Source organism: Octodon degus, unplaced genomic scaffold, assembly GCF_000260255.1.
Source record: "Octodon degus isolate 3935 unplaced genomic scaffold, OctDeg1.0 scaffold00196, whole genome shotgun sequence".
NCBI lineage: Eukaryota > Metazoa > Chordata > Mammalia > Rodentia > Octodontidae > Octodon > Octodon degus.
Window position 1 is genome coordinate 2,611,442 of NW_004524772.1, and position 15,592 is coordinate 2,627,033.

At 39.2% G+C, this 15,592-nt stretch overlaps 1 protein-coding gene across 3 annotated transcripts in view; it reads right to left on the minus strand.

Annotated features, from left to right (window-relative positions):
• The window catches only part of Usp53 (ubiquitin specific peptidase 53), an 81,505-nt gene that overhangs the window by 16,620 nt on the left and 49,293 nt on the right, over window positions 1-15,592 (minus strand). For all 3 annotated transcript variants that reach the window (XM_023704423.1, XM_023704421.1, XM_023704422.1), the window contains 5 exons: window positions 13,308-13,470; window positions 12,460-12,612; window positions 10,729-10,875; window positions 8,992-9,721; window positions 7,701-7,777 (listed from right to left, as the gene is read on the minus strand). In XM_023704423.1, coding sequence (XP_023560191.1) covers window positions 7,701-7,777; window positions 8,992-9,721; window positions 10,729-10,875; window positions 12,460-12,612; window positions 13,308-13,470 — 1,270 coding nt within the window. The remainder of the gene's footprint in view (window positions 1-7,700; window positions 7,778-8,991; window positions 9,722-10,728; window positions 10,876-12,459; window positions 12,613-13,307; window positions 13,471-15,592) is intronic.

The following is a 15,592-nucleotide window of genomic DNA, read 5'->3' on the forward strand; positions in this document are numbered from 1 at the left end:
ACACACACACACACGTATACTCTTAGACTATGGGGAGGGGGTAGTGGGGACTGAACCCAGGGCCTTGCACATGCTAGGCAAGTGTCTACCATGGAACTACATTTTCACTTTAAAAATTTTTTCGTCCTGATACAAGATCTACCTATGTTTCACAGTCTGGTGTCAAGCTTGCTGTCCTTCTGCCCCAGCTTCCAGACTAGCTGAGATTACAGGATGAATAAGAATTTAAAATTTTTCAATTTCAAGGACTAAAATGGCAAACATGGACAGTTATAATTCCTAGAAATAAAAGCTCTGAACTTCTCCATTCTATAAGCATATAAAGACATACGGAGACCAAAAAGTTTGAAATCTGCTATTGTAGTTGATTGACAATAATTATTTGTTTAAACATCATCACAACTGTTCTGTGAAGCAGTTTCTGTCTTTACACTAGAAGAAAGCGAAGCTCAGAGGAATGAAGTGACCCAACCAGCGCCACACTGCGAGGGGCAGCAGCACTCCCTGGCCACGGCCGGCCCGCCGCGTGCTGAGTGCTTCCGCCACCATGCGCGAGCTCTTCCAATGGGCCATTAACACGCCCAGTCCTCTCACTGCACCTCTCTGACGAAAGCAGGTCACTGGTGAGCATCAAGGAACGTCTTCTCTAACAAGGCTACGTGCACAGGAGATGCCCAAATGTGCCAGTAGGCTTTTCTGTATTCTCCTACATTTCCAGGCAAGCACTTATCCCACGGAGCCATCTCCCCAGCCCACACATTTCCAACTGACCTATTCGTCATGTCACCTATCCCAGTTTCCCTTCATTGTCTTGCTTCAGTGTACTGTACAGCACATCTGAACTGAAGAACAGAAGTGAACAGAAAAAAAACTCAGATTTTCTAAAGGAGTGACTTGTTTTTCAAACAGCTGTTTTAATCCCTAAATTGAAATTTTAGATCCATTAAAAACATGGTCACTCAAACTTCAAATGAAATCTATAGTTTATTAAAATTATATTACTTCACAAAAAACCAAATATTTGATTATCATCAAAGTACACCTTAAGTTTTAGAAAGAATTTACAAAAAGGTAAGAAGTTAAATCTATTTGTTCAAATATTCCACCTTTCATTAAAAATTCTTGCTAGCCCTTTGTACCTAATAAATGTACACAACTAAAATTTGTGTACATATAAACAAGTATTTTTGAAAAGAGAAAACAATTTAATTCTAAAAAAATGTTTTTCTTTGCTCTTATGAGGGCATCAACAGGATGGACAGCAGGAGGCGGCAGAGGTTTTGCAAGCACGCTTGAAATTTCAGCATCACACTGGCCCACGTCCAACAAGTGGTCCAAAATAGACGTGTTATTTTTCTCTGCTGCTGACACAGACACCCATGTGTCTTTGCCGGGAATTTTGGCCCAGCTTCTTGGCAGATCGAAGCCCAGTTTTAACACTTGGCACAGAAGAAACCCCAATGTCATGGCAGAAAGTTTTAATTAATTTTGAACTAACATGACAAAAAAAGTATAGCAAAATATGCAAGAAATCAAAGTACATATTTTAGCTGCAAAGTCGACCCTAAGCGTAAAAGACTCATAAATTAACAAAACCCAACTTCAGGCTAAACAATGCAAACTTCACTCTTGTGTAAGATTTCCAAATATAATGGTAGCTACAATTTTTAATTATGTAATTATAGTTCCTGAGCATTAAAAACCAGTAGTTTAATCACTGATTCAATTTACAAAATAATACACTTTAATAAAATTTGATGCTTTACAAAAAAAAAAAATCACAAAACTTTTAACTGGTTATAATTCAATATCTCTGACTAAATTTACCATATAACAAAAGAGTTCAGAGATAATTTCATGTGTAGTAACGTATCTGATACCTACAATTTGAAGGATTATAATTTCAAGGAGAAGCAAATAGTGTTATGTTGCTATAAATTAGATTTCAACAGTGCAAGTTTTCAGTTAAAAACTACAGGTAGCCTTCCACTGGTGTTGGGCCGCACTAACAGAGGAGTTAAAGGCATTCATGACTAACTGCCTTCCAACAGTTTATAAAACACTTACAGAAAAATTTTCAAATGCACAGAAACACGATCAAATGATAAAGGTATCTTGCCTTCATGTATTTATTTTAAATGAAAGCAATTTGTAGTCTTCAAATGACATTTTAGAGAAAATCATCAAACATAGGCACATGGGTCAACTCTTCCAAAACATGTTAATTCTATGATTTAACAACATAAAGGTAGTATATTTAAGAAAGCTCTAGAAGATACAGACTTTTTAAGTAAGAGAATCGACAGATTTTTTTCCCTACTGCTTTTATGTTTGTTTGTCATCTCCAAGAAGCCTTTCGCTGTGCTCTAGTCCTGATTTCTAGGGGTGAGAGACATTAGCCGCTGCAGATGCTACAAGCAAATGGCAAAGACCCCAGCGTTCCTGCAGGACTTGGTATTCACGACCTGTAAATATCCTGAGTCCCACGTCCACCTCAGTGAACAGCCTCACCTCAGAGTGAAAAGAGAGTTTTTACGTGGTATAAGCTACTTCACCTAAAGCAACTGATAGCAACGTCTAGCCCAAGCCTCCAGCACGCTAACGCAAAGCTTTTCTGTCTGTCTCCATTCCTTCTTTCCTTCTTTCCTTCCTTCCCACACTGCCTCGCGGATCTTACTCTATCAGTTACTGCTCTGTTCTGCTCTTCACATCTTTCTCTTCTATCAGTTCTTTGCCTCCTGCAATATAAATATTCAAAAATTCCCATTTCAGGAAAACTAAAAAACACAAAACCAAAACTAAGCACTTCACTTTTCCTTTAGGCAAAAACTCGTTATTCAGAACATGATTTTAACAAAACTGTCTTTTCCCTTTTCAATTCCTTTTAACTCTACTATAATCTTGTATTTTTCAACTTTCTTTGGGAATACTTGTGCAGAAATGCACGAAGAATACCTCAATGTCCTTCGCCACAGCCACTTAACATTCACATTTTAGCTTTCCTTTAGCTGCAGCATGTACAAGTCACAACAAGTCTTTCTAAAGTCTGCAGCTCCACTTCGACCTGGCTCCTGTTGCTAGTACTCTTCCAAGCCTGCCTCGCTGCACACTGCTGGCTCTTCATCACACTGGCGCACGCCAGTGCTGCTGCTTTGTGCGTGGCCACACTCCCCTGCACTCCACACTGCTGATCTTCCCGGCTGACTATCTCCTTGGTGTTCTTTTATGGCTACCTGCAGTTGCTGCTTCCATCTCCACCTCACCTCTCTTCCTTAGGAAAGCCCAGCTTCCATACACCATCTATTTTTTTCCCTTATAATCTCCAGTTACTCTGAATTATTTTGTCCATTATGTGGCTTTCAATTCCCACATGTGCTGATATTTATCAAATAAATATTTGACTTCTACATTTATGCTCTTGGCTTCTCAATAAAACCTATTTCTAAAATAATGAAATCAACAAAGCCTCAGCCTGTTCCTTCTTCCTAGAGCCCACACTTTGGTAAACGCAGCACCTAGTTATGCAACCCCTAACCATGGCCATCGCTGCTTTCTCTTTTTCTCTCCTTCTCACAAAGGGCAGCAAGCTCATTCCCCTGCTCATACATGGCTGTTACCTCTCAAATCATCTTTCTCAACATGGGGACCGCCTCAGTTGGTGCTCTCACTTTTTCATTCTTAGGCTATGATAACAGTCATCTAATTTTCCATCCACTGCTCAGACTTCACTCTCTATACTGCCACCAGGCTTCTAAGAGCAAAGTACACTATGCCACTTTCCTTGTCCTTCTGTACCTCTCCACCTCTGCAGGACTAAAAATAGCACCAAGTTGTATCATGATCTATCCTATCCCTCTTGCCATTACTGCATGATTTGTGTTTGCATACTGGCCTTGCATACGCCAAACCACTTATGCTATTCAAATATGCCACACTTTCTTCTGACAATATGCTTTTGAATGTATCATTTCATGCCATATCTCTTCTTTTTGTAAATTCAAGGCATCTGACATTGCTTCCCTAGAAATTCATTTAAAAGAGTCACTAAAACATTTCAAATGGCATTGTGGCACTTTCAACCATGTTCCCAACTAATAGTTCTGCACAATGTAGGAACAGATGTGCCATAAAGCCAAAAACAAAAAAACCTACACAGGGCCATAGAGATAGCTCAGTGGTCTAAACCCCGCCTGTCAAGCACAGGGACCCAGGTTCAATCTCAGGAACCACATACTGCGCCACCCCACCCTGCGAATGCCAAGCAGCCACCAAGACCAGGCATGGTGGTGCACACCTGTAATCCCAGCCTCCCGGGGAGGCTGAAACAGGAAGATCATTGTAAGTCCAAGTTGGGTAGTGAGACCCTGTACCAAACACATAAAATTTTTTTTTTAAAAAAAGCCTAATTACCATTTGTTAATAAAACAACAATAAAATAATCACCATGACATCAGTACAGTCTTTACTACCAATACATGTACAGGTTAATATTCAAAATTGACATAAATGTCAAACAAAATATAAAAAACTAAAACTCCTTAAGTTTCAAAAATCTTCTAGACTCTGATAAATAAATTATTCTATAGATCAGTAACATTAGTGTGGTTCAGTTTGTAAATAAGAAATAGGAGAGAACCAAGAAAATCGTATACAGTGACAAAGAATTAAATTTTCCCTTAGGGAAGGAAACAAAGACACAGGGCAAGTTTTCAGCTTGGGAGGAAAGTCCTGTTATATACCCTGAATTCTACATTAGGGAAAGGAAATGCATGGAGACATCCCAAATTTCTTCATTAACAGAAGTGTTCAGCGCAAAGAAGAGCACAGAGAACTATGACAGACTTTGAAATTTATTATGAAATAACTTTAGAACAATGGAATTTATGTAGTCAAATACAAAGTGGTTATATGAAACACTACAAAGTGCTTCTAAAAAATTAGAAAATAAGGATTGGGAAAGATATGGGGCACCTGGACCCCCGTGCACCGCGGGTGGGACTGCAGCATGGTGCTGCTCTGTGGAAAGCACTGCAGTGGATCCGTGAGACATGAATTCCAGAAGTACCACTGGATCTAGCAAATGCATTCGTGGGGACTCAAAAATATTGAAAACAGGGACTTAAACACTGCAAACTAATGGTCACAGCAGCATTAGTCACAACAGCCAAAACAGCTCCACTGCCCATCCACAGATAAACAGGTAAGCAGGATGCACTATATCATAAAATAGATTATCGAGCCTTAAAGCGAACTGCAGTTCTGATACACAGTACAAATACAGTCGGTATGCCGAGCGCAAGGCAGGCCAGATAGAGAAGAACAAATGCCATATAATTCTAGCTGCAGGGGCATCTAGAGTAGACTGATCCAGAAACAGAACCAAGAATGGTCGTTGCCAGGGGCTGGGGGAAAGGGAAGCATGAAAATGAATTGCTCAATGGGAAGAGAGCTTCAGAATGAAACCATGAAAGTGTGAGAGGTGAGAGAGGTGCCAGGTGCCTGCCAGTGTACCAGCGCTTAGCTCTAGGCAACTGCGCCTTTACAAGTAACCCCAACGGGAAATTTCATTATGTCTATTACCACAGTAAAAGAAAATTTTAATTGGTGTTTTACAGACATGCTGCTTCCCATTCATGGAGAAAACTGCTGCAACGCTCTTAGAGCAGTGCACTCTTGGCCACTAAAATCTCTACGACGTTGTGTTTTTATAACTATCAGGAAGCAAGCATCATTTACTTAGCTCGCGAGTATTGTTCTAACACACTGACTTTTGCTGTGATTCCCAGCCAACCCTTTACTGTTTCCTGTAATATTTGGTTACTGACTTTTATCAGATTTTTAAAATAGGCGAGACATTTTAATATGGGAAAAGACAGTTATTTCCTTAATATAAGTGTTTCCTTCTGATATTATACATTTGATGAAAACAAAATAATTGAACAATTAATCATATTAATCATGTCTGTAACTTGAAAAATAATCTCTCTAAAAACTTGAAGGATGATAAAAACTTTAAAGCTTGTTGTTCATGGCTGAGTTTACTTGTGAAACATATCCCTTTTCCTATGAACTCTAAAGCTTGAAAGCACTCTCTTTGATTACATCAATGACTCCCTTACTGTTGCCTTCCTCTCCCCCAAATTCCTTGGGTATGTCTTTTTCTACTTTTTTTTTTTTTCCTGCGGAACCGGGGATTGAACTCAGGCCCTTGCGCTTGCCAGGGAAGCGCTTATTCCTCTGAGCCATCTCCCCGGCCCCCCTTGGGTATGTCTTGCCAATAACAATCTTGTGTCCTATATACATTAAAACTCACTTTCTGCTTATAAGCCTCTATGTTTTGCTACCAAATGACGTACAGTAAGGCCTCATGGTCACATATTATCTCGGAACTGTACTCTTCCAGAATGCTGCTCATCACCTTTTCTTCACCGTGTTAACTCCTATGGTGATACAAACCCTTCTGTTCCCCAACAAGGCTGCATTTCTCTACCTCCCATGAAATAAGGCCCAGGTAAGACCTGCCTTGCTTGGAGACGTAGGTGCAGAGGCACTGTGCCACTTCTGAGTTGCAGCTTTAAGAGCTTACAGATGATTGCCCATGTTGAATCCTCCTTCAACCCCTACCCCGACCCCACTACTGGTCTGGGGCTCAGCGATGCCTAGATACTCCATGCTGACCCCCACTAGACACGCACCATGAGCAAGAAAACTTACGACAGGACAGAGGGGTCCTGGAGTCACTGCTATGGTGTGACACCATTCTAGACCAGTCCCCTTATGCGCACTGCTGAAGTAGTCATTCCCATCCAGGAAAAGCCTTCCAGGATGAACTCCACAGTTTCTTTCCTTGTTACTCATAAGCTTATCAGCAATAGGATCACTGGCTTTTGTTTCGTTTTTGTCTTTTTAAGAAAGGATTTCACTATGCAGTTCAGGCTGGCCTGGAACTCAGTGAGCCATCTGCCTCAGCTTCCTAAATGCTGGGATTACAGGTGTGTGCCACCACGCCCAACAGTAGGACCATTCTTACCATCTCTATTCTTATGTTAGGGAAAAATGAACCACTCTTTGCCTGTCTCAGTCTGTTATTTCAAAACTGGAGAGTAGAGATAAAACACACCAATAGTCTATAATCCTTTTTCTTTGCAAATGTAGAAAAGTCCCACCTCTTAAGTAAAAATACAGTGCTAATAAGCTCCCAAAGATAGACAGTTCTGCCTATTTGAGTTTCAAGTCACTGTTGTCAGGATATATACCAAAAGTAATGCAGTGAAAGGTCTCTCCTACAGAAACGAAACGCAAGCTGCTACGGGGACAGCGGATTCGCAGGTTCCATCAACTATGCAGGAAAAGCAAGCATTCTCATGCTCTTAGTACTGTAACATCAAAGACATCTAAAAAGTACATATAAACAGGCTGTGAACTTGAAAGTGTATCCCACTCAGCTAACAAAGACGTTAAAAAATACATCATGGACAGAAAAATATATGTACAACAGTTTGAATTCTTCCTTTTTTTACTTTATTATAATATGATGCAGTCTTAATAAAAAGAAATGATTTTTGATATTAGAAATTATTTAAAAATAATTTTTATTGGCATATAGTATTTTTTCTTAGGCACCTCATAATAAAAAAAATAAATTACTACAATCCATTTTTTACTACAACTACAATGGTACAGTTAAATAAAACTTTTACCTTCCAAGGGGGCTTCGCTCTGCGGGCAGGTACAGTCCCCATGTCCTACCTGTATGCTGCCTGCCTTAATTTGGTCACTAGAGGAGGAGAACACAAAAAACACATCAGTTATTATGGATTAGTTTAAGAAAAAAAGGAAACTCCTTTTTAAAACATTATGCCACACAAAATCCTATAGGATTAATGTATCTTATTTAATTTATATCTCACATCATTTAAAAGTATTTATGTTCTTCATGTTACAACAGAAGATGAAGGCCATGTAAATCAAACTAACGTGCCCAATAATTAAAATGCGATTCCATTTGGTCACAAAGTCCTGTGCTTTCTACTTTTGCTGGCTACCTCTTACCAATAAGTATCATAAAATTAGCCCACCAAGGAAAAAAATAACCTTAATTTTTTTTATGGAAACAATTACTTTAGTAAATCTAGCTTTTTATTTATGAATGTGATCAAGTACCAGCTAATACGTTTTGAAAGGATTAAAAAGTGGCAAGCAACCAGCCACTAACCTAGAAGCAGGTTTTAGAAGTTATAAAAAGAAGTTCAAATATACTATCAACAGTAATTAATTTTTATATTCAACAATGCATTAACTGAACATAAATGCAGTTATTTCGCTATATTTTTAAAAATATTTGCTAAAGGGAAAACATCTCTTCCATGGAACTGGATTGTGAGGGTGAAAAAAAACCCTGGGCCAGCCAGATAGCTCAGTGGATTAAAGCTCCTGCTTAGGCAGACGCAGGGTCCAGGGGTTCAATCCCCAGGCTGCCATGCTGGCCCCACTCCCGGGCGTGCTGAGATGGCAATTGAGACTAGGCATAGCGGCGCGTGCCTGTAATCCCAGTGCTTAGGAGGCTGAAAACAGGAAGGATCATTACAAATCCAATCTGTGTGAGACCCTATACTACATATGCAAAAATAAAAAAAGAGAAAACAGTCCCAGATCAGAGTTAAATGTTAGCAATGAGACCAGAGCCATGCAGACTGAATGGCTTACTACCAGCTTACTAACTGAGGAGACGACAACTGAAGTCTATATTTAAAAACCTGAAGTCACATCAAAAACTGATAGTGACAGAAACAATGGCCGTGTATTTCTGTGCTCTCCAAATTTCCTAAAAATAAATGTTATTTTTGGAGGCAGTCAATCATTAAAAACTGGAATGAGTTAGATTTCTTGAATAATCTTTCCTTTATACTGAGTTGATCCCAAGCTTTGAAAATTCAAATAACTAACAAGAGAGGAGTATGAGGGAAAATCTTCTGCCAGTTTGTGCATTACCTGAGAGACAGCAGTTCGCTAGCACCGCTGACATCCGTGACTGTCCCACCTCCATCGGTAATGGGTGAGTCCAAGCTAGCAGACCCATTACTGACGTGGTCACTGCTCTCGTAGCCAGACTCGGTCCTTTGCACCTGCCAGTTTTCACCGTGAACTTTACTCTCCACAATGACTTTATTCTTCTCTGCTCCTTTTCCATTCGATTCAAGGGAAGTTCTGCTTCCTACTTCCTGTTTCATTTCATCTTCATATATGGTCATTAAACCTTTCTGCTTTGGATTCTCCTTCGGGCAGTTATTAGAATTCTGATCTTTGCTACCTTTAGGTTTGTGACTGCCATTTGATTTATGTCTTGGGCTATGTTGCCTTTTTTCACTTTCACTAAAAACACTGTCGACATTTAATGTTTCTCTCATAGGTTTCCAGCCTCGGTTTCGGCTTTTACTGTTGCTGCTGCAGCTACTTCCTTTATCCCTCGAATCTTGGCTGCTGTCTGTGTCATACCCAGTGCCAATGTCACTCTTAACTTTGCCTGTTATTTTCTCTCCAGGTACAAGAATCTGAGTTTTGCCTGAAGTTATTTGTTCAGAACCTCGACTCTGATGGGAAATCCGGTCGTGTTTATAGGGTCCTCTTCCTTGACTGTGATACAGATGGGGATTCTCGTACTGTTGAAAGCCATTTGGGGCAGGAGGTGATCCAGACTTGAAATGTGGGAGGGTCTCATCAACTAAATTTAAATAACAATAATACTGAAGATAATTACAGACAGAAATTAACTACCCCTTACAGCAATGTTATAATCACAAGCTAAATAACTTGAGAAGCCAGGCATCATAGGTAAATAACAAAAATTAAATTATATCCTGCTGCTTTCAGATTTAAAAAGCATTTTACCAATCTTTATTTATACTTAATAAGAGGCACTACAGAAGAAATTGGCTTTTGAAAAAAAAATGCTCTCTAAAGTAGATCATTAAAATGAAACAATTTTCTTAAGCTAAACATTCTAAATCATAAGTAGCAAACATTATAAAATATTTTCCTCTCTTAAGTTGGTAAAGATGTATAAGGTTATAGAACCAATCGCTGCTGAGGGAAGAGATACGCAATTACCATTTGTGGAGTGCAGACTGGTTCAGTCTTTTGGGAGGGCACCTGTGCTCTATCTGTCAAACCAGAAATGTGTGTACTCTGACCCAGAAATTCCTCTGAAAGAATTACTCTTCGACTATTCACAAAAATGTACAAAGGCATAAGTGAAAGCACGCTGCCAAAAATCAATGTTTAAGGTCTATCACTATCTATTAAATTATGCGGTGTCCATAAAGAGCATAAAGCCATAAAAAGACTTTTACAATGAACTGAAAACTGCCACATCAACAGAGAACAGAGGGCGAGTCAGAGACTGCAGTCAATTTTCCAACTTTCCTTATTATCTGAATGCAGCGGATGAAGGAATGCTACTAATAATAAAAGTAAAATTACAACATCAAAATAAAAACACTAGTAATGTCCAAGTGAGAATTAAAGAAGAATAAGCAACAGTTTGGACTTTTAGATCTAGTGTAGATACATTAAAGATAACCGAAAAACATATAAAGTATAGTAAATATATAACATACAAAATATAAGTAAATATACAGATAACTATATTAAAATATAGTAAAGTTATAAAACTCATTTTAAAACAAAATACCTGTTATTCCCTTTAAAATGAACACTACCAGCTCTTACCTTTATGTTGGCCAACATCTTTCCTTTGTCCCTTTTCCAAATCTCTTCTTGGTGAAGAAAGTAAGTTTTTCTGTTCGATGGCTTTCATAGCACATTCTCTGAAAATTTCTTTTATCTTTTCCCTTTGATCATTGTGGCTTAATTTAACTATAAAAGAAATCATTCTTAGGATGAAATGCATCAGAATTCAAAATGCTCAACAAAAGTAACAGTTGAACTAGAAATGTTAAGATTCTGTTTTTATTTATTGATTTATTTTTGTATTTTAAGGAAGGGTTTATGGGGTCTCACTACTAGATTGGACTGGTAGTGGTGCACCTGTGTTCAGCAAACCAAGAGCCGGGATTACAGGCGCACGCCACCACGCCCAGTCTCAATCTCCATCTCAGTGCGCCCCGGGGGTGGAGCCGGCATGGCATATCCCAGGCTCCTGAATCTACCTAAGCAGGTGTTTTAATCCACTGAGCTATTTGGCTGGCACAAGATTCTGTTTTTTAAAAAAATAAACGAATTCATCTTTATGCTTAACTTAAAATTCAATTGACTTTCCCTGACACTGGAGATACATGCTGTCTAGTAGAGTCCCTAACGCAAGTGTAGAGAAAAAAAGAAGCTTGCAGTAAGCTACTAAGAGGCCAAACTACCACCGTGGCCCCTGGCGGTACTCTAAGGGTCTTACTGCTATAATGCTACAAGGTAGACACAACTGCTACTTCCGCTCCAGTCAGGAAACTGAGCTTAAGTTCAGGTAGCTTAAAGCTGTCGACCTGGGCATGAGAGGCAAGATGTCTCAGTAGAGAGTGTACAAATTGTTGCTAGGGTTAAAGTAGCTTTGTACTGAAAAAATAAATAAATAAATAAATTGTGTAATCTAAGAATATCAACAAAATACAAGACACAGGTATAATTAAGAATTCTTCTCTTGCCAGTGTTAGAGACGGCGCTCTGAGCAAGCCAGGCACGTGCTCCACAGCTGAGGCCACGCTCACAGGCGTCACTGAAGCATGTTTTCAGTCTTTTTTTCAGTTTTTTGTTGATAACTTTTAATTCTGCCTTGACTAATACACTTGACTAAATGAGTTACATTTATGGATGGACATTATTTCACTAACGTAATTATAAGTTGCTCAGAAAATCATCCTGAATACCCAACCAAGAATTTTGTGTACTTTTACTTTCAAAATTTTATTATTTCAAAGAATTTTATATATTTTTAAACCATAACTACCCCCAGTGCTGTGACGTCACAGCTTAGAACCACCTCACAGCCTGGCCCGTCAGCACTAAGAGTCACGCGAGGGCAACAGTGACGGTGAACAGAAATGAGGGTCAGGACAAACTTCAGCTGCAGCAACTCTGAACTAGTCGCGCTCAGTCATGAGAGCTTTGTGGCAAGCAAGCCATGCTATTAACTCAGGTTTTTATTCTTCAAGTTGATTATTAACTCCTCGAAGGCCAGGCCACATTACAGCCTTCTTTGGCACCACGCAGCTGCCTCAGGCCTACGGCATCCCTGAGAGCACAGAGAGACGCAACCGCTCATGAAGTCAAACTGATCTCATAAAACTACAAATATTAAAAGGCATAAGCCTACCTTGTTTTCATGGTCAACAAAAGCTAATTTAACAACCCTCTTCTGTACAGTTATACCCAAGAACCACAGATTCAGTAACTGAGGAAAGGAGAAAGCTGAAACCCTACTGGACAATGCAGAACAATTTAAGCACACACCTGGTCCTCTACCACCACTTGTCTGAATGTGGTTCCGGCTGAACGATGAGATGTTCGTGGTTTGAAGCTTCTGATTATCTCTCTGTTTTGCCTGATCACTGAATCCATTTTCTTTTGAATTATCCAACCTATAAATTGCAGGTTTTTCACATCCTTAAAAAGATAAAAACATATTATTTCCTTCCTTCCCATCAGAAGACGTGTTGCAGTCATCCTTCTGAGTTATTTTTAATAATGGTGACAAAGTTACTTAAAACTTGGGGGACTGAAATGCCTTAAGAATTTCCAGACACTTTGTAATATATCAAAAAACAGCCAGGCTGCTTTGGACTGCTGTTTACCAAATCATTTTAAATCTCAGTATTTGGTGCTAGGAAGAGCTATCAGCCTCTCGTGTACCTACATGACCATTACAGTTCATCGCTCCTAAAAGTGCTTCTGAGGCAGTGACAGGAAAAAGTTCCTCTCAAGAGAACTACAAGACGCAGGGCCCAGGACATAGCTCAATGGTCTAAGCGCCTGCCTGGCAAGTGCCAGGACCTGGGTTTGATCCCTGGTACCACATGCGGAGCCAGCCTCTGAAACCAGACGTGGTGGCACAGGCCTGTAATCCCAGCACTGGGGAGGTGGAAACAGCCTACAAGTCTGAGTCTAAGCTGTACAGGGAAAACCTGTATCAAATGCATAAATTAAAAAAAAATTACAAGAAGCAGTGGAATTTTCCTGACCCTACTTGACTGAAACTCAACTTTCAAATTATTTTCCGAATTTACTTTATACTAATGTAAATATTCCTATGTGATTTTGATCATAGAAAGACATCAAAAAATACTTATAAAAAGAATTACCCATATTTTCTGCAACAGATTTGTAATGTGACCAGCTGACAACCTGCCTGAGTGCGTCCTCGGTAGACACTGCTCTGCCTTCTGGGTTTGCATAGAACAGAAGCAGCGGCTGGAAGTGGCAGCGAATGCATTTGGAGACCACATCTTTCCATCGAGTGCCAACCTTTTTAAAAACCACAGTAAATACAAACAAAACTTTAAAATCGCTGTTGTACAAAAAAGGAGAGACTTTTTTTTTTTTTTTTTTTGTATTTTTTAGAGAAAGTCTACAGGGTGCTCAAGATCTCACTACTAGATCAGACTCATAGTGATTCTCCTGTTTACAGCCTCCCAAAAGCTGGGATTACAGGTGCACCACCACACCCAGTTTCATTTGCTGTCTCAGTGTACCTCGGGGGGCGGGGCCAGCATGACAGGCCTGGGGATCAAACCCCAGTCCCTGCTTGCAGGCGCTTTAATCCGCTGAGCTATTTGGCCAGTCCTTCTATTTTATTTTGTATTTTTAAATTTTTCAAGATATTCAGATGTTGGCAGTTTGAACATTATAATTTTATATAATAACTAGTCTAAATAATAATCTTTTTTTAAGGGCTGGTGAGATAGCTCAGCAGACTAAGCCCTGCTTAGGCAAGTGTAGGGATCAGGCTTCAATTCCTAGCACCACATGCCATTGTAGCCCCATCTCTGGGCACACTGAGCCAGCCACTGAGACCTGGCATGGTGCCTGTAATCCCAGCACTATGGAGGCTGAAAACAGGAGGATCATTGCAAGTCCGAGCTGTGTAGTGAGACCCTATATCAAGTACATATAAAATTTTTTAAAATAAAAATAAATAAAATCTTAAGACTCTCATTTTTAAAAAACAATGGGCAAAAACAATAGACTTTTTGTATTAAGATTTAATGGTCAGGACAAGGGATGTAGCTCAGTGGTAGAATGTTTGTCTAGCATTTATAATACCATAGGGTTCAATACATGGTAATAAAGAATTATAAAGTTTAAAAAGTTCTCTACATATGTGGTTGACTGACTTTCTTAAAGATTCTAAGGCAATTCAATAGAGAAATTTTATAAAAAAGTCTATTCAACAAATGATGCTCACAAAACTGGACACCTATATGAGAAAAAGAACTTTTACCCCATTACCCATAAAACATAATAATAAAAAAAAAAACAACCTCAGAATGGATCATGTCAAAATTACAAAAGAAAACTAAAGAAAACCAATAGCCTTGGGGGAGTCAAAGATTTCTTAAAATAGCAAACAAACTGTGGAGGAAAAATTATAAAATGGTCTCAATCAAAATTAATAACTTTTTTCTTAGAAGAATAAAACATAAGATATTAAAAGAAACAACACCATGCATTTAATAAGGCACTAGGGTACAAAATAAAGAATCCCTACAACTAGTAAAATAATCCATTTTGAAAATTCACACAAATTTGAACAGACTTCACCAAAAAGACAGGGAGTATGGCCAATAAGCACTTGAAAAAACTACTTGAACTTGACTTTTCATGAGGAAAGTCCACGGCAAGAGAGCAACAACCATCCTCTAGGAGGCTAGACGGAAAGAGCTACCGACATGCAGTGCTGCTGAGGACTCGGGATTCTCATGCTTTGCTAGTAAGAATACAGATGGGTACAACTACTTGGGAACTCAATGGGGCAGTTTCTAATAAAGTTTAACATATGGTACAAAAACCAACCAGATTATCTAAAAGCATTGGGGAAAAAAAATCACTCAAAGATAACTTATTTCTCAACAGGTGAATAGGTAAGCTGTTATGACAGCCATGAAATGAAACACAACAACAAAAATGAACCAATGCAAACAACATGAATGAGCTGTAAGAATATTACGCTGAGGGAAGGAAGCCAGATTCAGCATACAGAGTCTGCCAGAAGATGTACACATCATGGGCAAAAATTGTGTAACTATGTATACCCTTGAACAGCTGTATTATTGAATTTACTGAGATATCATGAGATTCATGCAAGCGACCTTCGGCCTCTACAGTTACAAGAGGTGCTCAAGGAGGCGGCGTTAGGCCCCAGACATTCAATAGTACAGCGCATCGCCAAACTGTATGCGCTTTTATTTGGGTGGACTCTGGACAGGAAAAGACCCTTTCCTGAAATTGCGTAACTGGAAAAGCTAATCTATGGTGAGATCAGTGATTTCCTGGGCCTGAGGTGAAGTGGAGGGCTGATGGCAAAGATTCATGGCAGAAATTTTGAGACTGTTTTATATCAGTGTTGGTGAAACTTTTAGATATGGAG